Source organism: Cibotium barometz, chromosome 26, assembly GCF_041138505.1.
Source record: "Cibotium barometz isolate CiBa-2024 chromosome 26, ASM4113850v1, whole genome shotgun sequence".
NCBI lineage: Eukaryota > Viridiplantae > Streptophyta > Polypodiopsida > Cyatheales > Cibotiaceae > Cibotium > Cibotium barometz.
Window position 1 is genome coordinate 31,395,358 of NC_141071.1, and position 25,830 is coordinate 31,421,187.

A 25,830-nucleotide genomic window follows, 5' to 3' on the forward strand; every position below is an offset into this window, starting at 1 on the left:
CATGAGTTTGTTCATCTTGTAAAGCATTGGAAGCATGCATTTCATTGTTCTCACCTCTTGTGATAGCATCTCTGACATTCCCTGTATGGTGTCCATAGTGTTCTCCAAGTGTAGAGATAGCTAGTGTTTGCGGCGGTGATCGTCTTTCACGATAGAAGTGAAAGAGAACCATATGCTCTGATACCAATGTAACGTGGTTGAACACTATGCTAATCAATACACTTAAATACACCAAGAGTTAATGGACAACATGCTCAATATAAGAAGTAATTTGCTGAATTGACAAGAGACCACAATGAGCCGGAACGGCCGGCCCCTCCCTCAAATAAAATTTATTGATCTTGGGAGAATCAAGTACATAGTGTCATGGGCATTTCTGATCAGATTTCCACACCAATGCATATGAATACAGTATGGCAAACAATGTGGTTGTTAGTGTAGACTTGCAACTCACACTACTCTCTCAAGTGCCCATGTTCCCTACCATCTGCTCTCTATTGTTCCACCAACACATGGTAGCAACAATATGCAAGAGAGCACGTAAGACAAGAGAACACTACAGAGGGTATGTGATCATGGAGTCCGGTTCCTCCCTTTTACTACTTGCTTGCATATTTAAGCATCAAAGCGTACTAGTTGCAAGGAGAGTCGATGACAGTGGAAGTCTTCACGATGAAAGCGTTTGGAGTGTTGAAATCTTCGATTTGTCGCGAAGTCTTCAAGAGGATGAAGGGAATCCTATGAAAGCTTCCCCTATTGTTCAACTTGAGAAAGGAAGGCTGAAATTAGGGTTTTCGGCAAAAAGACCACAAATTACAGCAAAAATGAGAGCTATTTTGCTGAATTTTAGTCATTAGGTGTGTGGGAGAGTGAACACCATCTTGAAACACTCTTGGAAGCTTGGGAAACACACTAGCAAGCTTGGATATGGAGTTGGGAAGAAGAAAGTGCATAAAATACAGCCAAAAAGGCTTCATGAAGGGAGCGCCTACTTCTAGAGAGAGAGGGAAGAGAGAGATGGTGAGTTGTCCACTCTAGGTGTCAAGTAGAGAGGACAAGTGTCTTGTGGTATAAGTTAGAGCTGACACATGGCTAGTTGCTCCCTTTGTACAAAGGGGATAAGGTCTGGGTGTTGGGCATTGGGTTTTGTCCACCTTGGGACATCAGTGTGTGCGAACACAGGGTTGGTCGTAACTTATAAGTGAGTTATGGTCGCCCAAAACTTAATGAAGTGTGTACACACTCACTTATAAATTAGTGCTAATTCCTAAGGCTAGGTTTATGACCAATACTTACCACATGCACAAGCCACATAACCATGTCAGCAGATATATACATGCACGGTTCATCACGGGCGGACGTCCCCTTACTCGGAACAACATTCAATTTCAATTGCAAGCAAGCACATAAAGATGCTATGCAATGTAGCATTGGTATGGACAATCCATGTTCATGAAAGTATACCCAAAAATAGACGTGCTCTAGGCAAGTACACGAGGTACTAGACCTATACCCGGCTATGTATGGTAATCCCCTCTCAGGGCTCTGATGAGTCTTTGTATAGAAAATGACATCCTTGCCTGTGAGAATCTCGCTCAAATCTCCTGGATTCGACCACAACATGCCATTGTAGTTCCATACTGCTAACCTCAGGTGTCTGGTCTCATAGACCCCGCGTCCCTATTTGGGATGGCGCTTAGTGATAATGACCCTACCATCTTTGTAGATAGCCCATTTTCCTGCTTTTTGGGCCTCATGAACTGTCACCATCGCCTCACGCCAGTGTGCCACTTGTGCTGCGCGAATAGAGGATGGGGGGCCTGTGCAAATCGAGAGAGAGAGAGAGAGAGAGAGAGAGAGAGAGAGAGAGAGAGAAGTACGTAGGATAGAGAGAGAGGAGATGAACACAATCTTTACGTCAGGAAATCGCTGCCATGATCAAGCTCTCGACTCTCAACACCTTTAGTCTCTTTGAGTGTAGAAAAGTGCTGGCAGGCTCAAAGGCATTGGATACTGGAAGTGGTAAGTCTCTGTAAATAAATTTCTCTCGTTGTGGATGAAGTGCTACAAACTTTGAAAGTTTTTTATATCATGCATGTGTCTTAGCTCACTTTCTTGACTGTACTTGCAGAAGAATATATAGGTTTGGATGATCACAAATTTGTTGGGGATCTACTTAGTGACTTCAAATCTGCAAAGGAACGCAGCAAAGGCGAAATACTTGAGTGCAAGCTGATATTCAAAAAGCGTCTTTTTCGGGAGTCAGATGAAACCATTGCGGAGCCAATGTTTGTTCAGCTTTCATTCGTGCAGGTCTGAACTGTCGATTTAGTTTTTTAGGTTCGATTCAAAAGTGTAAGTGTCATATGCAGGCTGATTTGATTTTTCTACAGTTTTAGGTGAAGTGAATGTGCATGTGTGGGTGTATGTGAGTGCGTGTGCGTGTGCGTGTTCTCTATAGTTCTAGGCTTCATCATGGCTGAGTATGCCTTCACCTCCAGAGAAGTGATACAAAACCCTGTATGGTTGTTCGTCCATGAAGATTTGTCCACTAAAGTGGAAATGCTTTAAACGTAAGTGCGGATGTCATAGCACGTAGTCTGTGCTGTTGATGGTTTGAAGGTTTATGAGTAGACTCTGATGAAGTTAAGATTGCACTTTGGTTTTAGTTAAGTTCTGGAAATAATGTTCTTTTAAATTTTCTGAATGTAGTGCAGCTGCAACATGACTATTTACTTGGGAATTATCCTGTTGGAAGGGGCGATGCTGCACAGCTAGCAGCATTACAAATATTTGCGGAGATAGGTTTTATGGCCATTTCTGAAAATAACGTGTAAGTGGGGGAAACCCATGGTTGCAGGTTAGCTTTAAATCAGAATCTTTGAGAGCAGGGTCAAATTTTTTTTTTGAAGTGAAATCTTACAAATATTGTACTAAAAAATTGAAGGGCCTGTTTGTTTGGCTTGCAGGGGCTGGCCTGCATTGCTAGATCGCTATTTGCCAAAGGAGGTGGCAGTCACTCGAGCTAGGCGTGACTGGGAGGGTGATATCCTGTCGCGTTATCACTCCTTGGTAAAATTTACATGCATGCTGAATGGCCGGAACACTTTGTGTGCAGTTGGCAGAAGCGGTCCATAATGTTAAAATTTGCAACCTTTTTTTTCACCATTTTTACAGGAGCATCTGTCAAGGGACGATGCACGGCAACAATTTTTGCGTACGTTACGCCTGCTGCCATATGGTAACTCTGTTTTTTTCAGTGCTCGCAAAATTGAAGATCCCATTGGTCTTTTGCCTGGACGCATCATGCTTGGGATAAATACACGTGGGGTATGTCGTTGCTATTTTCATTAAGTCAATATTTTTAACCTATGGAGGATGCACATGCTTTTGTAGCGCGCTTACTTCAATTTCACATCTGATGCTGTTTTATCTTGTGGGTGGTTAGGTCCATTTTTTTCGACCCTTTCCCAAAGAGTATTTGCACTCAGCAGAGCTTCGCGACATAATGCAATTTGGTAGCAGCCACACGGCAGTTTTCTTCAAAATGCGTGTTGCAGGTGTTCAACATATCTTTCAGTTTGAGACTAAACAGGTGTGTGCACTGATGTGTCCCCAACAATGACCTTGTATTGTAGTCTATTGCGAGCTAGGCATATTTAGTTGCCTATCACATTCTTGTGAATGGTTGGTGTCATTCATTTTTGTGAACGGTTTTGCGTATAGGGAGAGGAGATATGTGCCGCTCTTCAGACACATATAAATGATGTAATGCTGAGGCGGTATTCAAAGACACGGCTCATTACCAACGGTGCCATGCAAAGTAACGGCGATTCAACAGTGGTGAATATCAAGCCTCCTGGTATCGAACTGTATGAGAAACGCGTGCAAGAGATGTCAAAACTTCTTGATGAAGCACAGAAGCAAATGGACCAAGTAAGCAGTTAAATGTGTTGTAGCATGTACTGTTTGGTTCCTTACATAACTTTTTTCTTGATAGCCAGAAACGAGTGTTTTCCGGCAATCTTTGGGTTTTTTTTCTATCTTTGCAGCTAACTGAAGATCTTAGACATCGGGTGAAAAGGGAAACCGAGCTGCAAGAGGAACTTGAAGGTCAAAAAGACTCTTTTTGTGCGACTCAGAAGAGTTTGTCTCAAGTTACTGAAGAGAAAGAAATGTTAAGTAGACTTTTGGAAGTGAAAGAGTTCTCAATCCAGGTTGAGTTCTATCAAGGGACTTAGTTTTGTTGATGCTTAATCTTCTTAAAAAGCTTTAAATGCAAATTTAAAAATGTAATTGAAGAGGTTGATGTCCACTATGAGCTTTTTGCCCTTGGTAACAGGGTGTTTGTGTATTCAGAGGTGTCCAAGACTGTAGCATTATATGGTAGTGATGTGTGTGAACACAATTAGGACTGCCGGGACACTTTTTCTCTCACTGGGAGGTTTTTTCCCGTATATACACCCTCTTATCTACTCATTTTGGGGTGTGAACTTATCTTTTGTATCTCGCACACATTTGTTTATTCTAATCTAATGAGTTTGTGTGCTCTCAAGCTTCTCTAGCTTGTGTGTGTGCATTGTTGTAACCCTAACCCTAATTTCAACAATTGGTATTAGAGCTAGTTTCCTTGACACTTGATCTAGTAGTCTGCCTCTCTCCTCACGATCCTGTTTTTCTGTCTTCGATTGAGATACCCTCGTAGGAGAAGAAGGTATATACTGTAGTGTTTTGTATACGAAGTATACAAACTTTTCGGGGTCCGCGGCGTGATTTGCGCGCGTTTTGGGCACCGCAAGATTTCTACTGACATTCTGGAGAGGCGTCAATTGGATTGGTTCTGCTCGATTTTGGGTGTTTAGGCTATGCAACGGCAAAGATTTGGTGTGCAGCAGCATCTACAGTGTCTTCAATAACATCAACCATCATACTTTCGCCAGCAACGCTCTATTCTCTACTCTGTGTTATTTTTCATACACTTTGCAAGTGATTCAGTCAATTGGCAACCATCTGGGATTGCATTCAGTGAATACTGAGTACTTGCAGTATGTTGTAAGATTTTGTATTTGGTAGACAGTCATGGCTAGCAGTAGTGATGTATTCAACATGTTGTCTGCTGCTGAGGACAAACTTGATGGGACTAACTACCCATTGTGGTCCTATATGATGAGGCATGTATTGGTTGCTAAAGGCCTTTGGAATGTGGTTAGTGGTAGTGAAACTTGTCCTAACTACTAGTGCAACCAGGTATTGTAGGTACATCTGAAGTAGAATCTGATACAGATGTGGCTCCTCCACATGCACCACCAATACCTCCCACTGCTGCTCTAACGAGATGGGATGGAAGAGATGCACAGGCACATGCATTGCTTGCACTTTCTGTGAAGCGAATCATTATTCGTTATATTCGGTCATGTAAGACTTCAAAACAGGCATGGGATGCACTTGCTACATTATACCAGGTGCGCAATGAAGCACGTGTTGCATATCTGCGCAAACAGTTGGAGTCTAAGCACATGAATAAGGGAGACTCATTGGACAACTTCTTGACCAAGATCTAAGATTTTAAGGAGCAGCTCGCTAGTGTGGATGGGATATATCCTGATAGTACATTGGTGTCCACAGTTCTCAATGCATTGTTGGATTCTTTTCAAAGTTTTGCCTCTATCCTTAGACTCATGATGAAGGGAAATCCAAATGTCCTTACATTTGATGAGCTAGTTTCAGTACTCTTGCAAGAAGAGCAGTCTAGGCAAACCAGATCTATTATGCGAGTTGGTGACCAAGCTTTTGTTGCTAGTCAGAAAGGCAAAGGTAAAGCTTCTTTGCATGGTGGCTATAAGCCAAAATCAGGGTAAGGATGCAGAGAAAGAATGTGATAAGCCTAAAAAGAAGGGAAAGTGTCACTATTGCAAAAAACCAGGACACTACATAAATGAGTGCAAAAAAAGGCTAGAGAAGGAGAAAAAGAAAGAATCAGGTATTGCTGTGGCTGATGCATCTTCACTTAGTGTAGAGAAGAAGGAATTTGCAAGTTTTGCTCAAGATGATTGGGCATGGAGTGTACATTGCAGTTATGACTCTTCTGTTCATGATGTATGCATGTCAGTGGCAGAATTTGATGCTTGGTACTTTTACAGTGGTGCGTAAGCACATTACTTCACAAAAAAAATTGTCCTCATCTTTGGAATCTGTCCCTCCAAGTGTAGGAACTGTCACATGTGCAAATGGTTCCTCATATCCTGTCAAAGGAGATGGTAGAGTTGTGCTCACTGCTGCAAATGGGGGTGCATTTACTCTTTCTAAAGTTTTATATGTTCCAGGCATTAAGAAGAACTTGCGTTTCAGCCTTAGCCTTATCAGGCTTGATGGTGAAATTTGTGGATGACAGATGTAAAGTTCAGGATAGAAATGATGGTTATTCTATCATTGTCTCAGGTACCTTGTTTCATGGCCTATACAATATGGATGTATTTAAGAAGTTGCAGCATGATGCTTGCTTAGTCTCTACGACTCATGCTATGAGTGATGCAGAATTATAGCATGCACGATTTGGCCATCTGAATTATGGCAGTTTGTTACACCTTCAAAGGCATGATATGGTGTCTGAGTTGCCAACTCTTGAGACCCCTGGTAGACATGTATGCATCGGGTATCATTTCCAAAGGATGGATCTGTGAGAGCTGTTAAGAAATTATAGCTTGTACATAGTGATGTATGTGGTCCTATGAGGATACCATCTACTGGGGGATATCTCTACTTCGTCACTTTTATTGATGATTACTCTAGATATAGCTCGGTGTATCCATTAAAACAGAAGTCAGAGGTTTTTATGTGTTTTAGATACTTTGTATCCATGGCTGAAAATGCATGTGAATGTAAAGTTGGCACCCTTCGTTCCAGATCAAGGAGGGGAGTATATGTCCAATGAATTTCATGCATATATGGCTGAAAAAGGCATAAGGCATCAATGTACAGTGCCATACACACCTCAGCAAAATGGTGTGGCTGAGAGGAAGAACAGGTCTCTCATGGAGATGGCACGATGTATGGTGAAAGGCCAAGATTTACCTCATGGTTTTTGGTTAGAGGCAACTATGTGCGTAAACTGTGTTGAACAAATGCCTTACCAAGGCCTTGCCATCTAAAACTCCTTATGAAGCTTGGTATGGCAGGAAGCTTTCTGTTGCTCATTTGTGTGTTTCATACTATCTAAGTCCTTCCCCGTGAATCCACTGTGATATCAATTTCAAAGGATGGATTCCTGCCATGCCATGCTCATCGGGCATCGGGTCTTTCATACTATCTAAGTCCTTCCCCGTGATTTCGAGAATGGTAGATTCTTGGACTGCCTAGATGCTGGACTTTTGACTAAGAGCATCTGCTACTGGGTTATGCTTACCAGGGATGTATTCAATCATACCTCCAAACTGTTGGAAGATTTGACTCCACCTGGCCTGTCGATCAATCCACTGGGCACTTGGCATAGTCTGAAGCACTTAAGTGCTTGGTGGCCTGTTTTCACTGTGAAAGCCTGTCCATAAAGAAAAGGCTTCCAATGCTTGAGCGTTGTGATCACACCTAAAAGCTCTTTGTCATATACCGAATAATTCTTTTTGGCGACATCCAACTTTCTACTGTAATATGCCACGGGTCTATTGTCCTGCTGGAGGACTGCACCAATGGCTACATTGCTGGCATCGGTGATGACCTCGAAAGGTTCGTCCCATGATGCTAACTTTAATACAGGTGCTTTTGAGGCAGCTTTCTGGAGTGCACAGAATGCATCAAGCGCCTTGCCTGTAACTGAGACTTTTTGCTTGCGAGTCTTCACCCCCTTGAGCAAGTCGGTAAGAGGTGCTGCAAGGTTGGAAAACTGATGGACATGGGTACTATAGGCCTGACAAAGACACACAGTTAAACCCAGTTCTCAAAATCTTGCAGGCCATCTTTAGGGATTTTCCCTTAGGCATGCATTAGTAACCCATCCATCTGCATTCTTGCACAGTATATAGGGTTGCACATGGCTTGCATAGCAGACATCTTAGCAGTCAGTCTTGCATCTGCAAGGCATACATGTTTGTCCATGAATTCTCTGGGGAAGAATGACATCCATCATCAAAGGAGTACATAAAGTTTTGGGCTTCAATTGGCAGCAGCAGGGGGTTCTCTTCCACAGAAGAAGACGGAAGTTGGCTCCAACATTGCCTCAAGGAGGTTCAGAGTTTCAGGAACGACGGAGATGGTAGGTGAAAGGATTCCACAGACAGGTTAGGGGTGACTCAGGTATTTCCAAGCAGTTTTAGCAGCATTTGCCATTTAGTTCCCGCAGTAGACAAGTCTTTGGCTCAAAGGTTTCAACTCCTACAGTCGACCTCAATCCCGGCAGAAGAAGTCAGAAGGGGGCAGTGGTTTCAGTGGAAAAGGATCACCAGAGGAGTCGAAAGGGTTGCCAACCTAGCAACAGTTTAGCAGAGGGGAATGTCACGTGCACACCCATTAGGTGTACAAGTGGCATGGCATCATCAAGCATTAATCAGGACCTTTAAGCATTATTCAGGGATATATCAGCATAAGCATGTATATAGGGGTGTTTCAGCACCAACATCAGTACCTTAGCCTTCATAAGCATTTAGTTGCATCAGGTCGGGGTTGTTAGCACGAGCCGACAGCACATTAGCACCAGCTGACAGCATGGTATGGGCAGCCGACAGCCTTCTAGGCATTTATGACAAGTCGTGAGCATCTGGGGGGCTGGCCGACTGCAGCAAACTGGCCGACCAGCAGCCATGTTCCCATATAAATAGAAGCGCATCCATTTAGTCCATCATCTCTCAGTTCAGCAACGCATAGATCATCCATCTCCTCAGCGTTTCCTTCCCAGGCAACAAGGAGAGCATTAGTTCAGCTTCAGTACATCAGCGTTTCAGCATACAGACAGCGTCGCATCAGTTCCAAGCATTCCCTTCAGCGTTTCCTTCCCAAGAGACAAGGGAAAGTCAATGGGACAGCAGTTCATCCAACATATAGGCAGCATATTCAGCATATAGTTCATCATTCCTACCTCCTACATAGAGGGAAGCCGGCATCGAAGGGTGGACAAAATGTGACATGTGAGGGATTGACCGTCGTAAACACAACCTTAGGCTAACTAAACTGCACTTAATGATGCTTAAGAGATAGACAAATAGTGTCAATGCAATGCAGCTATATTAGATGAATGGGTTTACAATGAGATCTAAATAGATCTATGATCCTGTCCTAGATGAAGATCCTTCTCGGGATGAGATGGATGGGCTGAATGCTGAAGATGAGGATTGTTCCTTGCTCCAATGCTGAGGTCCACCCTTCGATGCCGGCTTCCCTCTATGTAGGAGGTAGGAATGATGACTTATATGCTGAATATGCTGCCTATGATGACTATATGCTGGATGAACTGCTGTGCCACTGACTTTCCCTTGTCGCCTGGAAAGGAAACGCTGAAGGGAATGCTTGGAACTGATGTGATGCTATCTGTATGCTGAAATGCTGATGAAATAACGCTGAACTGATGCTCTCCTTGTTGCCTGGGAGGGAAATGCTGAGGAGATGGATGATCTATGTGCTGAACTGGATGGATGATCTATGCGCTGAACTGAGATCTATGAACTGAACTGAGATATGCTGGACTGAATGGATGCGCTTCTATATATACGTGAACCTGGCTGCTGGTCGGCCAGCCCCCAAGATGCTCACGACTTGTCATAAATGCCTAGAAAGTTGTCGGGTGCCCATACCATGCTGTCGGCTGGTGCTAATGTGCTGTCGCCTGGTGCTAACAACCCCGATCTGATGCAAATGAATGCCTTACATGGTCATGAAGACTAAGGTGTTGAAGTTGGTGCTGAAACACCCCCATGCTTATGCTGATACATGCCTGAATAATACTTAAATGTCTTGATTAATGCTTGATGATGCCATGCCACTTGTACACTTGATGGGTGTGCACGTGACATTCCCCTCTGCTAAATTGTTGCTAGGTGGTATACCTGGCAACCTTTCGACTCCTCTGGTGATCCTTCTCTACTGAAACCATTGCCCCCTTCTGACTTCTTCTGCCAGGATTGAGGTCGACTGTAGGAGTTGAATCCTTTGAGCCAAAGACTTGTCTACTACGGGAACTGAATGGCAAATGCTGCTAAAACTGCTTGGAAGTACCCGAGTCACCCCTGACTTGTTTGTGGAATCCTTTCACCCACCATCTCCGTCGTTCCTGAAACTCTGAACCTCCTGAGGCGATGTTTGGATCAAACTTCCGTCTTCTTCTGTGGAAGAGAACCCCTTGCTGCTGCCAGTTGAAGCCCAAAACTTTATGTACTCCTTTGATGATGGATGTCATTCTTCCCCAGAGAGTTCAACATGTATGCCTTGCAGATGCAAGACTGACTGCTAAGGTGACTGCTATGCAAGCCATGTGCAATCCTATATGCTGTGCAAGAATGCAAATGGATGGGTTACTAATGCATGCCTAAGGGAAAATCCGTAAGGATGCCCTCTAAGATTTTGAGAACTGGGTTTAACTATTCGGAAGCAATCAACATGATGTCTGACTGAATGACTGATGGAATGAAAATGATCTAAGGCTGGTGGTTACCCTGTAACGCTCTGATACCAATGTGACATGTGAGAGAATTGACCGTCGTAAACACAACCTTAGGCTAACTAAACTTCACTTAATGATGCTTAAGAGATAGACAAATAGTGTCAATGCAATGCAATGCAGCTATATTAGATGAATGGGTTTACAATGAGATCTAAATAGATCTATGATGCTGTCCTAGATGAGGATCCTTCTCGGGATGAGATGGATGGGCTGAATGCTGATGCTGAGGACTGTTCCTTGCTCCAATGCTAAGGTCCACCCTTCGATGACGGCTTCCCTCTATGTAGGAGGTAGGAATGATGAACTATATGCTGAATATGCTGCCTATATGCTGGATGAACTGCTGTCCCACTGACTTTCCCTTGTCTCCTGGAAAGGAAACGCTGAAGGGAATGCTGGGAACTGATGCGATGCTATCTGTATGCTGAAATGTTGATGAACTAACGCTGAACTGATACTCTCCTTGTTGCTTGGGAGGGAAACGCTGAGGAGATGGAGAATCTATGCGCTGAACTGGATGGATGATCTATGCGCTGAACTGAGATCTATGAACTGAACTGACATATGCTGGACTGAATGGATGCGCTTCTATATATACGTGAACTTGGCTGCTGGTCGGCCAGTTTGCTGCAGTCGGCCAGCCCCTCAGATGCTCACGACTTGTCATAAATGCCTAGAAGGCTGTCGGCTGCCCATACCATGCTGTCGGCTGGTGCTAATGTGCTGTCGGCTGGTGCTAACAACCCCGACCTGATGCAAATGAATGCCTTACATGGTCATGAAGACTAAGGTGCTGATGTTGGTGCTGAAACACCTCCATGCTTATGCTGATATATGCTTGAATAATACTTAAATGTCCTGATTAATGCTTGATGATGCCATGCCACTTGTACACTTGATGGGTGTGCACGTGACATTGGTTATCTTGCTTATGCTCTCGTGCCTGAGCAACAACGCAGTAAGCTTGATGATAAGGCAGCTAAATGCATATTTGTGGATTACAGTTCAGAAAGCAAGGGATATAGATTCTACCATCCGGCCTCAAAGAGGATTTTGGTAAGTAGAGATGTTTTTTTCGTCGAAAACTCAATTCAACGCATGCTTTCATGCAAAAAACAGCAGAATGTATACTCACAGTACATGTTTGATTCGCTCCTACCTTTGTTTAATGGAGGGCAGCCATATGTAGAGCAATTGAATGCTCAACCAAGTGCTGAAATTCAGCCTTTGCAGGTGCAAAATCAGCTTGCAAATCAGCCTTTTGATGAGGCAATTATTGAGGATGTAGTGGATGAGGAGAGAGCAACCATAGAGGAATCTAGGCGTATGCCAAAATTGCTTGTGCAGACATTGAGGGATACAAAGTTGGCAGCTCTTTTATCTAGCATAACTCGTGGAGGTTCTCATCATGCTGATTATTCTCATGTGGATCATGTTCTCATTTATACTTTATGTAATGAGGAGGAACCTGTTTCCTTTGAGGAAGCACAGGATGATGATCATTGGATGCATGTTATGCAAGATGAGTATAACTCTATACTCAAGAATGACACCTGGTATTTGTACTTTATGTAATGAGGAGGAACCTGTTTCCTTTGAGGAAGCACAGGATGATGATCATTGGATGCATGTTATGCAAGATGAGTATAACTCTATACTCAAGAATGACACCTGGTATTTGACACATTTACCTCATGGCAAGAAGGCCATTGGTACTAAGTGGGTTTACAAGTTAAAATGCAAAGCAGATGGTAGCATTGATCGCTACAAGACTAGACTTGTTGCAAAGGGGTATGCCCAGCAAAAGGGCATTGATTATGATGAGACCTTTGCATCTACATCTCGTATTACTACCATTAGGTGTCTCATTGCTTTGGCAGCACATCATGGGTGGAATGTACATCAATTGGACATTAAGATTGCATTCTTGAATGGTGATTTACATGAGGAGGTGAATGTATTGCAGTCTCTTGGTTTTGCTGTGAAAGGAGAAAAGTCTAAAGTATGTAGGTTGAAAAAGGTTCTTTATGGTCTAAGCAGGCTCCTAGAGCATGGTATAAGAAGATTCATACATACTTGGTTGCAATTGATTTTTGCAACAGTCCAACAAAGAGTACCCTCTATGTGAAGAGGAGTAAGGACACATTTTTGGTCATTGTTCTATACGTTGATGACATGTTGCTCACGGGACCCGATATAGATCAGATTTCAGTCTTTAAGGCTGATTTGCAGTCATCATTTGAGATGTTAGATTTGGAGCCCTTGCATTACTATTTGGGGATTCAGTTTATGCAGCGCAATGATGGCATTGTTATGCTGCAGTCTAAATATATACAGAAGCTATTGAAGAGGTTTAATCTTGAAGACTGTAAACCTGTGGCTACACCTATGGAGACAGGTACTTGTTGACTTAGTCTTCAAGATGCAGGAGACTCTTTTGATGCTAGTTTGTATCAGCAGGTTGTTGGATCCCTTCTTTATGTGTTTAACGCGAGGCCAGATATACAGTATGCGGTCTCACAGTTGAGCAGATTTATACATAGTCCAGGTACGAAGCATTGGCAGGCTGTTAAGCGGGTTTTCCGCTATTTACAGGGCACTCAATATTTTGGATTATTTTATCCAAAGGGGGGTGAGTCATAGCTGCATGCTTTCAGTGATTCAGATTGGGCTGGATGTTATGACACATGAGTGTCCACTAGTGGGTTTTGCTTCTTTTGCCTTTGTGATTCATGTATATCATGGCTCAGCAAGAAGCATCCTACAGTGGCCACTTCCATCTGTGAAGCTGAGTAGAGGGTAGCTTTTACACCTACAGTTGAGTGTGTGTGGCTCAGACGTCTAATGGCTGATTTGGGTGTTGGACAGTCGTCTAGCACTATGATTTTCATTGACAGCCAGAGCGCGTTAGTAGTTGATAGGAACCCAGTGTTTCATGCTCGCACTAAGCACATTGAGGTGCATTATTACTATGTCAGGGAAAGACTTTGTGTTGCAGAGATCAGCTTGGTCTATGTGTCTACACATGACAACATGGCAGATTTATTCACGAAGGCTCTTTCTCGTGAAAAGTTCGAAGCTTTTCGTAAAGCTTTGGCTTACTTCCTTTTCAGGATTGATCGGCCATACCCTGTACATGTTCACATCATCACTCCAGGGAGGGATTTGTAGCATTATATGGTAGTGATGTGTATGAACACACTTAGGACCGTCGGGACACTTTTTCCCTCACTAGGAGGTTTTTTCCCCTGTGCGTATGTACACTCTCTTATCTACTCATTTTGGGGTGTGTACTTATCTTTTGTATGTGGCACACATTTGTTTATTCTAATCTAGTGAGTTTGTATGCTCTCAAGCTTCTCTATCTTGTGTGTGTGCATTGTTGCAACCCTAATCCTAATTCCAACAAAAACCACTAGTTGGTCTTCTTAGAGGACAGAGATGCTTGCAGACAGACTGTGTGGGCCCATGTGCAGAGGAGGGTCACAGATCGTATGCGTACAGTTCTTGGTGCGCCTCTTTCAGAGATTGAGCTTGCCGAGGCCTTGAGGGTCCTACCGCGACATAGTTGCCCAGGGGAGGACGGACTGACGCCGGCCTTTTTTATGCGCTATTGGGACCTTTTGGGGCCAGGCCTCCGCAGGGGCTTTCAGTATGTTTTGGACACTGGGGTGATGCCACAGAGCTTTTCAGAGGGCTTGATCTTTCTTATCCCCAAGGGGGAGGGAGTATCAGATGATATTCGGCATTGGAGGCCTATTACGATTCTCAACACTGTCTACAAGGTCTTGGCAAAGGCCTTGAGTTTGAGGATCCAGCCCTTTTTGGGGGAGTTGATTCATGCTACCCAGACAGGATTCGTCAAGGAGCGCAGTATCCTTGACAACATCTTTACTTTCTGGGAGGCAACGGCCCGAACCAGATTTCTTGGCGAGGACTTGGTCGTGATGCTTCTCGACTTTGAGAAGGCATACGATAGAGTTGATTGGGGTTTCTTAGAGGGCACTATGCTTCGCGTGGGCTTTGAGCCAGGATGGATCAGAGGGGTTGCGGCTCTGTACTCCACAGCTCGTAGTCAGGTGTTGATTGCAGGAGGACGGGGGCCGAGTTTTGAGCTGACCAGATCAGTCCGACAGGGGTGTCCCCTCGCCCCTTTTCTTTTTCTCTTCTTTGCGGAGGCTATGAGCATGTATTTGACGGCAGAGGAGGTTGGTTTGAGAGGACTCCAGCTCCTAGTCCGGGGGGAGGACTTGCTTGATGTTCGCATTCTTAACTAGAATCATAGTTGTTACGAGGCGCGCCTCTAACGGTTAGAGGCGTTTGAGGCGCGTATGACTGCCTGATCGGGGCGTCCACCAAAAAAAATAACGCGCCCTCGCCTTCGCCCTCTCCCTTCGCCCCCTCCTTCGTCCCCGCCTGCTCGCGCCCCCCCCCTCCGCGTCCTGCCCCTGCCCGCCTACCCCCTCCCCCTTTTGCGCCCGCCTACCCGCCCCCCTTAAAGCCCCCGTCTAAAGACTCAAACCAACAAAAATATATTTATTTATTTATTTAGGCGCGGGCGCGGGCGAAGGCAGGCAGGCGGGGGGCTGTTGGGTGTCATACGTGTACTAGGTGTCCCAATTGGAACTAGTACTAACTGTACCATAGGTCCTAACTGATAATATCTAGGCCTACAAGGCACATACCAAGGAATGAGTGTGAATCCTGTCATACCAAGCCCGAGGTGCCTGCTTCAATCCATACAAGGCTTTCTTAAGCCGGCATACCTTTTTTTCAGAACCTATAACCTCAAAGCCAGGAGGTTGTGCAACATAGACTTCCTCTGCCAATAGACCATTGAGAAATGCTATCTTGATATCCAACTGATGCACTTCCCAATTATTGTGGGCAGCCACGGCAATAACACATCTACTGGTGGTGATACGTGAAGTGGGAGCAAATGTTTCTTCATAATCAATGCCCTCTTTCTGAGCATAGCCTTTGGCCACAAGACGGGCTTTGTACCTGTCAACTGAACCATCAGCTTTCCTCTTCACTTTGTAAACCCACTTAGTCCCCACGACATGTTTACCTGCAGGCAAGTCACATAACTCCCATGTTTGGTTGGCATGAGTGGAGTTCAATTCATCTTGCATGGCTTGCATCCACAACTTATTTGAAAAGGCATCTCTGTGACAAACAGGCTCCTCATCACATGCTGTAGCAATCAAAGCATGAGCAACTGAGTTTGCCAAATCTCTTTTGGCTGCAGCTCTCGTACGGGCTGGCAAAGGAGCATCTAACTTGTTGTCCTTCAAAGTTTCAAAGAACCAACAAGGAGCTCTTTTAGGCTGTCTTATGTCAGCCAATTCCTGTTCTACTGCCTCTTCCACAACATCCTCAAGAGCATGTGGCATCTGTGTCACAACAGGTGGCTGTCCGGACTGCGTGATAGGCTGTAAATGAGCAGTATGTGGAGGAGTGTATCCCTGTGGCGCATCATTGGAGGCATCGGAACCAAGCAATGGCACATGACTGTCAAAAATGTCCGAGACACCAAGTGTGGACTGCATTTTGCAATCCCGCAAAGGCATAGAGGATGTCTCATCAAAGATAACATCTCTACTGACAACCACTCTACTTGATGAGGGCTCATAAAGTCTATAACCTCTGCTCTGTGCACTGTATCCCAAAAATATGCATTTGATAGCCTTATCATCCAACTTTGTCCGTCTCTGTGAAGGCACATGTGCATAGGCCAAACACCCGAAAGTACGCATATGGGAAATGGATGGCTTGTGACCTTTCCAAGCCTCATAGGGTGTGACTGTTCTCAATGCTTTAGTTGGGCATCTGTTCAAGACATAATTTCCACACATCACTGCATCCAACCAAAACATATTAAGCAAATTCTTGCCCTCAAGCATACACCTAGCCATCTCCATAATGGTCCTGTTTTTCTGCTTAGCAACTCCATTCTATTGAGGAGTGTAAGGCACTGTGCACTCATGATGAATACCACGGGCTGCCAAGTAATCATTGAATTCCTTAGACATGTATTCCCCCCCTCTATCAGATTTCATATTGGCAATCTTTAAGCCTGCATCATTTTCAGCCAAGGCAATGAAGTGCTTGAAGCATGTGAACACCTCCGACTTGGACTTCAATGCAAATATCCAAGTGTACCTGGTAAAGTCATCAATGAAGGTGACAAAGTAGTAGAAGCCACCAATAGATGCGGTCTTCATGGGACTACACACATCATTGTGAACAAGAAATAACTTGCGAGATGCCCCAACTCTACCATCTTTGGGGAGAGTAAAGCGGTGCATCTTGCCAAGTAGGCAAGCTTCACAGATATGTTTCTTAGTAGGCATGCGCATCTGTGGCATATCTTCAACCATTTGTGGCAACCGTACCAAGGCATTAAGATTGAGGTGACCAAACCTCTCATGCCATAAATATGTGTCAGGGAGTACATCTGCATCCACAGCATGGGCATCATGGGCTGAACTGTCACTGCATCTATCATATGCATCCAGGCTATACAAGCCCCTCTGAAGAGTACCAGTCAAAACAATAGCATCGGCATGACTCAAGTCATAGACTGCACACCTATGCCCATCAAAAACAATCTTATGTCCACAAGTAGCAAAAGCTGAAATGGAAATAAGATTTTTGTGTATGCCTGGCACATACAAAACATTCTCTAGAGTGACAACATTGCCTGCAACTGAAGTGACTGCAACCTGCCCAACACCCTTAACCATATAGGATGCATTGTTGGCACACGTCACAGAACCCCCCTTTGGGGCTTCAGCAAGGGAAGTGAACAATGTCCTGCAGGAAGTGATGTGCTTAGAAGCACCACTATCAAAGAACCACGTGGAAGCTGAAACTAACATGCAAGCATCACCTGCATCATGTACAGAAGGATCATAATGGCATTGGACTATGAAACTCCAAGACTGTTCCGTGGCAAAATGAGCATGCTCATTAGGATTGGCATCATTGCCAGAGGTAGTGGAGACCGCAAGTCCCGTTTCTTTCTTCTTCTTCTCAGAAGCAATCCTTTTCCTGCATTCAGCTATATCATGGCCTGCAACCCTACAGTAATTACACCTCTTCTTCTTTTTTTGATCACTCTGGGATGATGAAGAAGAAGACTGATTTGCTGTATTTTTAGGGGCAGATTTCCAACCTCAAGGTAGTAGCAAAACCTTGGTAAGAGTCAGGCAATCCATCCAATGTGCCGGATACAAGCTGAGAATCAGGAATATCCTCATCAATGTTGGCCAATTGCTCTTTCAAATCTTTGATAGCTGTCAAATAGGCATCCATGCTATCACCCTCATTCATATGTTGATCCTTTAACTGCTTGTGGAGATAGGCAACACGGGCCTCGTTGCGTACCTGATACAAAGAGGCAAGCTTATCCCAAGACTCCCTAGCAGTAACGCATGATCTGATATGAGGTACAATACTCTTCTTAACAGAAAGAGCAATCAATGCCTGTGCCTTAGCATCATGGCCATCCTACTGAATCATCTCCTCCTGAGTAGGAGGTACAAAGGCATCACGGGAAGAACCACTGGATGTGACATCATTAGTGGAAGATGTAGCTTGCCTGACAGGCCTAGGCTCATTGCCACTCACAATATTCCACAAATTCTTGGCCACCAAGACATGCTTCATCATAAATGACCACATAGGATAATTCACCCCATCAAGCTTGTCTTCAGCACCGAAAGCCCCAGAAAGATCATCCTTGCCACTGGCCATTATGCAGGCAAATGCACAAATCCAAATGTGTAGGAGCCTCAAGCTCTCAACTGCAAATAAAGTGACCAAATGAGCCTCAAGGCTTTCAACTGCAAATATGATGCTTGTTGTCCACAAAATGACTGCAAATGTGCAACTGTCACAAAGTATAGACCTGCAATAAAAAATCCCAACGCAGCACGGGACCTTCCCAAGGCAGCACGGGGCCTTATCCAATGCCAAAGAAGCTGCAAATGAAAGGAAAAAATTTGCAGAAATGAAATACCTCAATAAAAGAGCTTCCCGAACTGTTGAAAATGCTTGAGGGAGCTTCTAACAGCAAGAGGAAGTGAAGGACAGCGAATGCCCTCAAAAGCCCTTTGATTTGATTAGGTCAACAATCAAACAACCTCCAAAACCAAGTACAAAGAGCAACAGGAGAAGACGGGAGCCGGCTCGATGTGCGATGAAGGAAATTTTGCCCAATACTCCACCAGAATGTCACTGCCAACTTCCAAATGCTTCAGAGCAGCAGTACAACTGTAAATTCAGCAAAACCCCAAATTTCTAGGGTTTGACAGTCAAAAAACTATCGAAAATGCTTTTAGATGCTTCGAAATGGCTGGAAACGGTCGTCTAGTGAGTCGCCCAGCTGGAAACAGCAAGAAGATGGAGTTCTCCGTGATGGAATGCCTCTGAACAGCTGTAGGAGCTCACACGTGTGGATTCGAGCAGTAGAAACCAGTCGACCAGCAAGAAATCAGCTCCAATGAGCAAGGGGGAGGCTCGGGAAGACTGAAACTGGCGAGAACTGAAGGGCAAAGCTTGCTCTGATACCACTGTTGGGTGTCATACGTATACTAGGTGTCCCAATTGGAACTAGTACTAAATGTACCATAGGTCCTAACTGATAATATCTAGGCCTACAAGGCACATACCAAGGAATGAGTGACACCTATGGATAGCCCATAGAGTGGCCTACAGGGGCGAAGACGATGGCGAAGGCGGGCAGCAGGCTCGAGCAGGGAGGGGGGGGGGTGGGGGGGGGGCGAGAGCTTCAGCGAGAATCTCAGGCTGCCTTTATGTACAGAGGAAGAGTTTTTGGACTCTAAGTTAGCAGATGATACGGCATTGTTCCTTCAGGCTTCACATGCTTGTTTATGTGCTTTCCGGACAGCCTTGGAGGCCTTTTGTTTGGCAGCAGGAGCTACTATCAATTGGCATAAGTCAGTTGGTTTTTGGATCATTGATTCTCCTCTTGCAGATTGGGGTAAAGATGTTGGTTTTACTTGGATTGAGAGAGGATGCTTTGCCAGATACCTTGGTTGTCAGGTGGGCGTTGACATCTCCCCTGCACAACAGTTTGCTCCAGTGCTCTTAAGCATTAAAAGCAAACTTCATCACTGGAGTAGGAGGAAGCTCGACTTGGCCTCTAGAGCTTTGCTGGTTAACCAAGTTTTGCTAGCCATGACTTGGTTTATCGCTTCGTGCTGGATTTTTCATAAGGGCTGCATTGGCCAGCTTTGTTGCCTTATTTGGAACTTTCTTTGGTTAGGGCTTGATGGAAATGCACACACCAGGGCTAGAGTTGCTTGGGAAACCATTATCAGGCCTAAGCAGGATGGGGGATTGAATATCATTGACCCTGAGGTGCAATGTAAGGCTTTGCTGTGTAAGCTGGTTGTTAGGGGCTTTCTTCCAGGTACTGAGCCGTGGAAGGACTTTCTCATGCAGTAGATTACAAAGTGTGTCCCTGTTCGCGGAGGTGACTGGACTCTCAGCTCACGCTGGATGCAGTTCACCGCTCCCCTTCATCCCCCCTGGTTAGGTCCCTCCTATGGGCCTGGGACTGCCTGAGGAGTTTTTTGGTACACATCCCCCCGCGTTTAGCGGAGGAAGTTAACCGGCAGCCCATTCTATGGAATGGTTTGATCTTAGATGTGCATGGTAGGCCTCTTGGGGCAGCTATGCATATTCTTTGGGCTGGCCGGGAGACCCTATGCCCCACAGTGTTGGCTTGAAAGAGGTTTCAGAGCCTCACCGAGGTACAAAGATTGGATTTCACGCAGCATTTGAGAGGCTCTAGCTGGAGGATTGCACAGATTGATGTAGCCATTCCCAACCACTGGATTACTGGATCTTTCTTGGAAGGCTGTCATCATTCTTGGTTTGGGTTTTTTTCTGGGACAGGTGTTCCTCTTCAGGTTATGGGTCTCCCCTTCCCTAGGGAGGATGATGTACCGGTGTTTTTTTCTGTACAGGATGGATGGCAGGTGGAGAGATGTGATGTGCAGGACCTTATTGAGGGCCCCCAGATTCGTCTAGTTAGAGTTGTTGGCAGGTTAGGGAAGCACGTCTTTGTTGACCCCTCCCCCCCCGCGGGATGATCACAGAGAGTGTTAGCCTTTGGTTGTATGGTGGCTGCCCTATCAGACATGTGCATTGGGACCCGGGTGAGTGGGAGTGGAAGGATGCTTGTAACCCTTTGAAAAGCATGCCTTTTTTCAGTTATACGGTGCGGAATGCCAGACATCTTATCTTGGGGCACATTCAGAGTGTCCCTACTCTTAGACCCCATTGGGAATCTTACAGCATTTCGACTGACATTCAGAGGGTTTTTTGGCGGAGATTGTGGCATTCTTATAGGAAGCCACAGATTTTCTCCTTTATCTGGGTTTCTCTTCATGGTGGTCTGGCCACCAATGAGTGCAGGTCTGTTACTGGTGCTTGCCCAGCATGCCCTAGATGTGCAGGAGTTTCGGAGTCAGTTTACCATTGTTTATGGGAATGCAGGGAAGCACAGAGGGTTTGGTCTGCGATTGCACACCTCTTTGGTAGGATTAAGAGGGATGCTATCATTTCTTTTGGTTCTATCATTTGGTTGACACAGTCTGGGCCTCAGCTGAGATTCGAGGGGGCTGACAGGAGCTTGGCCATTATGGTTAGGCAAGGAGTTGCTCGGCAGTGTTGTCTTCAGGATTTGCCACTTTCACACTGTGTCCACAGAGGTTAGACAGCTCTTGGGAGATTATTGCTAGCATCTCAGCCTGGAATATCTGGAAGGCTAGATGCACCGAGGCCATTGAGGGTACTCCCGTTCTTGTTTCTCAGTGTCTTTGCAGGATTTGGAGTGATATTATTCACACCATCATGGCTACCTGGGCCAGAATCCAGGGATCTTCGAGGGCTGCGGAGAGGAAGCCCGGCCAGTTTATGAGAGAGTGGGACATTGGTATCTTTTTCACGTCCTCTCATTCGAGACCCTATTGGCAGCACAGGGCTCTTGATTGGTTGAGATCTCCACCTTACTTGGTGTGAAATCTCCATTTTGTAAAATTTTTTCATACTTAATAGAAGTCTCCTTTCTGAAAAAAAAAATAAAGCGGCACGTAAAAGGGTGCCTAGTGATCTTGCGGGATTTGGGTTAGCCTTTTTAACTGATTTCCCATCGTTGCCACAGTCACAAAGCGTTTATCCACGGCAAAGCTAATCATAATGGTGCAGTAATTGCTTCAAGCTGGTTCTTATCATCTCTCTTGTGCAGAGGTTTAATCCAATTTATTGTCCATTCCTGTGGCATACTATCATGCCTTTCGCTTTCGTATAATGATTGCATATGTTTTTTGTTTTGTGGCTTGGTTTGCCTCTCAGTTATAAAATCTATGCTAAGCACTCACTTTCTTGCTTTCTAGCAGTCAATTCATACCATCTCTTCAAGGGAATCTCAATCGTGCTTGTTTATTTGGTCTGCATACAGCAAAGCATGCTAGGAGCACTCTCAGATGATATCTTGCAAAACCTTCTTTCTATTAATCAATAAGAGGCTTTCTTAAAATCCAACCCGAGATTGGTGTTCTGTCATGCTCCATGACAGCTTCCCAACATCACACTTAGTCTCGTCAAAAATTTCTACCTGGTTTAGTACTTAAAGCTCTTCTCTTGAGCACTGCTCTCTGTAAAGAGCATTGTGTAGGGAGAAGCATTACATGGCTGGTTTGAAGTAGTGCAAAAAGGGCCAAGCTGATATCCATCCCATGTGTTGCGGTGTTGGTGGTATTCATTGGTGTCTTGTTCAGGGCGACCTACCTGTGGCGTTCTGAGTTTGTGACATGTGAGGGATTGACCTTCGTAAACACAACCTTAGGCTAACTAAACTGCACTTAATGATGCTTAATGCAGCTATATTAAATCAATGGGTTACAATGAGATCTAAATAGATCTATGATGCTGTCCTAGATGAAGATCCTTCTCGGGATGAGATGGATGGGCTGAATGCTGATGCTGAGGACTGTGCCTTGCTCCAATGCTGAGGTCCACCCTTCAATGCTGGCTTCCCTCTATGTAGGAGGTAGGAATGATGACTTATATGCTGAATATGCTGATTTGATGACCATATGCTGGATGAACTGCTATCCCACTGACTTTCCCTTCTCCTGGGAAGGAAACGTTGAAGGGAATGCTTGGACCTGATGCGATGCTGTCTGTATGCTGAAACTCATGCTATCTGTATGCTGAAACGCTTATGTACTGAAGCTGAACTGATGCTCTCCTTGTTGCCTGGGAAGGAAACACTGAGGAGATGGATGATCTATGAATTGAACTGAGATATTATGGACTGAATGGATGCACTTCTATTTATATGTGAACATGGCTGCTGGTCGGCCAGTTTGCTGCAGTCGGCCAGCCCCCCAGATGCTCACGACTTGTCATAAATGCCTAGAAGGCTGTCGGCTGCCCATACCATGCTGTCGGCTGGTGCTAATGTGCTGTCGGCTGGTGCTAACAACCCCGACCTGATGCAAATGAATGCCTTACATGGTCATGAAGACTAAGGTGCTGATGTTGGTGCTGAAACACCCCCATGCTTATGCTGATATATGCTTGAATAATACTTAAATGTCATGTTTAATGCTTGATGATGCCATGCCACTTGTACACCTGATGGGTGTGCACGTGACATTCCCCTCTGCTAAACTGGGTGGTATACCTAGCAACCTTTCGACTCCTCTGATGATCCTTCTCCACTGAACCACTGCCCCCGTCTGACTTCTTCTGCCGGGATTGAGGTCGACTGTAGGAGTTGAAACCTTTGAGCCAAAGACTTGTCTACTGCAGGAACTGAATGGCAAATGCTGCTAAAACTGCTTGGAAATACCTGAGTCACCCCTGACTTGTCTCTGGAATCCTTTCACCTACCATCTCCGTCGTTCCTGAAACTCTCAACCTCCTGAGGCGATGTTGGAGCAAACCTCCGTCTTCTTCTGTGGAAGAGAACCCCCTGTTGCTGCCAGTTGAAGCCCAAAACTTTATGTACTCCTTTGATGATGGATGTCATTCTTCCCCAGAGAATTCATGGGTAGACATGTATGCCTTGCAGATGCAAGACTGACTGCTAAGATGTTTGCTATGCAAGCCATGTGCAACCCTATATGCTGTGCAAAAATGAAGATGGATGGGTTACTAATGCATCCCTAAGGGAAAATCCCTAAGGATGGCCTGCAAGATTTTGAGAACTGGGTTTAACTGTGCGGAAGCGATTAACATGATGTCTGACTGAATGATTGATGGAATGAAGATGATCTAAGGCTGGTTACCTTGTAACGCTGTGATACCAATGTGATGTGAGGGATTGACCATCGTAAACACAACCTTAGGCTAACTAAACTGCACTTAATGATGCTTAAGAGATAGACAAATAGTGTCAATGCAATGCAATGTAGCTATATTAAATGAATGGGTTACAATGAGATCTAAATAGATCTATGATGCTGTCCTAGATGAAGATCCTTCTCGGGATGAGATGGATGGGCTGAATGCTGATGATGAGGACTGTTCCTTGCTCCAATGCTGAGGTCCACCCTTCGATGCCGGCTTCCCTCTATGTAGGAGGTAGGAATGATGACTTATATGCTGAATATGCTGCCTATGATGCTGAATATGCTGATTTGATGACTATATGCTGGATGAACTGCTATCCCACTGACTTTCCCTTGTCTCCTGGGAAGGAAACGTTGAAGGGAATGCTTGGAACTGATGCGATGTTGTCTGTATGCTGAAACGCATGGTATCTGTATGCTGAAACGCTGATGTACTGATGCTGAACTGATGCTCTCCTTGTTGCTTGGGAAGGAAACGGTGAGGAGATGGATGATCTATGAACTGAACTGAGATATTATGGATTGAATGGATGCGCTTCTATTTATATGTGAACATAGCTGCTGGTCGGCCAGTTTGCTGCAGTCGGCCAGCCCCCCAGATGCTCACGACTTGTCATACATGCCTAGAAGGCTGTCGGCTGCCCATACCATGCTGTCGGCTGGTGCTAACAACCCCGACCTGATGCAAATGAATGCCTTACATGGTCATGAAGACTAAGGTGCTGATGTTGGTGCTGAAACACCCCCATGCTTATGCTGATATATGCCTGAATAATACTTAAATGTCATGTTTAATGCTTGATGATGCCATGCCACTTGTACACCTGATGGGTGTGCACGTGACAGAGTTTGTGCCATTGAGCCTTACTCTGTGTTTGATAAAACCAGCATATCAAGGATTCTGTCCTTGCTGTAACATTAAACGAGGTTATTGTATGCCCCTTTTTTGGGCTTGGCCAGATCGACCAGGTCCATGACCTGCTGCCTGACCCCCTCCTTGGCTACCTGACCTCCTGTTGGAGCCGACCAGCCTGATCTGTCCGGCGCATCCACACATTCTTCCCCACTAGAATTGCAGCTGTTCTTAGCTGTACCATATCCATATGGGTGGGTGCCCACTACCATGCACAAGAACCGAAATTCCAGTCGTATCTCACTCAAGGTACTAGATGTCTGGAGCACAGTGAGATCACTTTACATCATGTGTTGAACCCCTTGTGTGAGGAAGGGGCCCATGCTCCAAGAAAAAAGAAAGGCGGCTTGGTGTTGCTACATGCGCCCCCAAGTCACCTGTCAAGCTCTCCAAACACCCGTGGACGAGGTCTGTCCAGATTGAGCCGATGGTCTCTGCTGGTGGGGTGACTTTGCTCTCGATGATCTCACTATACTGCACAGGCTGTGATGCTGTTGATGAGTCCCACCGCTGGTTGGTGTGGAAAAGGGGGGTCCAAGGTGCCACTGAGACTGCGGCTGTGGTAGTGGTGCTGATCTATGGGTGAGCTGAAGCGCGTGACACTGACTAGCCTCTATGTAGAGGAGTACCAGGCTTGCCAAAGCTGCCCAAGCGATGGCCTCCAGGTGATAACCCAAGGCATGATCACCACCACACTGGTTACACCATTCGGCAGTCTGAAAGGCAGCACTGCTGGGTCTCTTGAGGATTGCCATGAGTGCCACAGGAGGTTGAGCGACTGCCAGAAAACACAAGCCAAGTGCTCACCGCTATCATCAATGGGCTATCAACCACAAGAAGAGTGATCTTTGTTGACCGGAAGCTGTCCTAGAGTGTAA

The 25,830-nt window shown here is 45.2% G+C and overlaps 1 protein-coding gene across 1 annotated transcript in view; it reads left to right on the top strand.

Moving 5' to 3' along the window:
• The first annotated feature begins 1,926 nt into the window (after positions 1–1,926).
• LOC147623879 (kinesin-like protein KIN-14I) overlaps positions 1,927–25,830 on the top strand; it is a 102,751-nt gene continuing 78,847 nt past the window's right edge. Inside the window, exons 1-8 of the mRNA XM_086820520.1 lie at positions 1,927–2,022; positions 2,132–2,313; positions 2,718–2,833; positions 2,970–3,072; positions 3,178–3,330; positions 3,449–3,595; positions 3,727–3,936; positions 4,053–4,217. Of these exons, the coding sequence (XP_086676646.1) occupies positions 1,935–2,022; positions 2,132–2,313; positions 2,718–2,833; positions 2,970–3,072; positions 3,178–3,330; positions 3,449–3,595; positions 3,727–3,936; positions 4,053–4,217 (1,164 nt within the window). The 5' untranslated portion in view covers positions 1,927–1,934. The remainder of the gene's footprint in view (positions 2,023–2,131; positions 2,314–2,717; positions 2,834–2,969; positions 3,073–3,177; positions 3,331–3,448; positions 3,596–3,726; positions 3,937–4,052; positions 4,218–25,830) is intronic.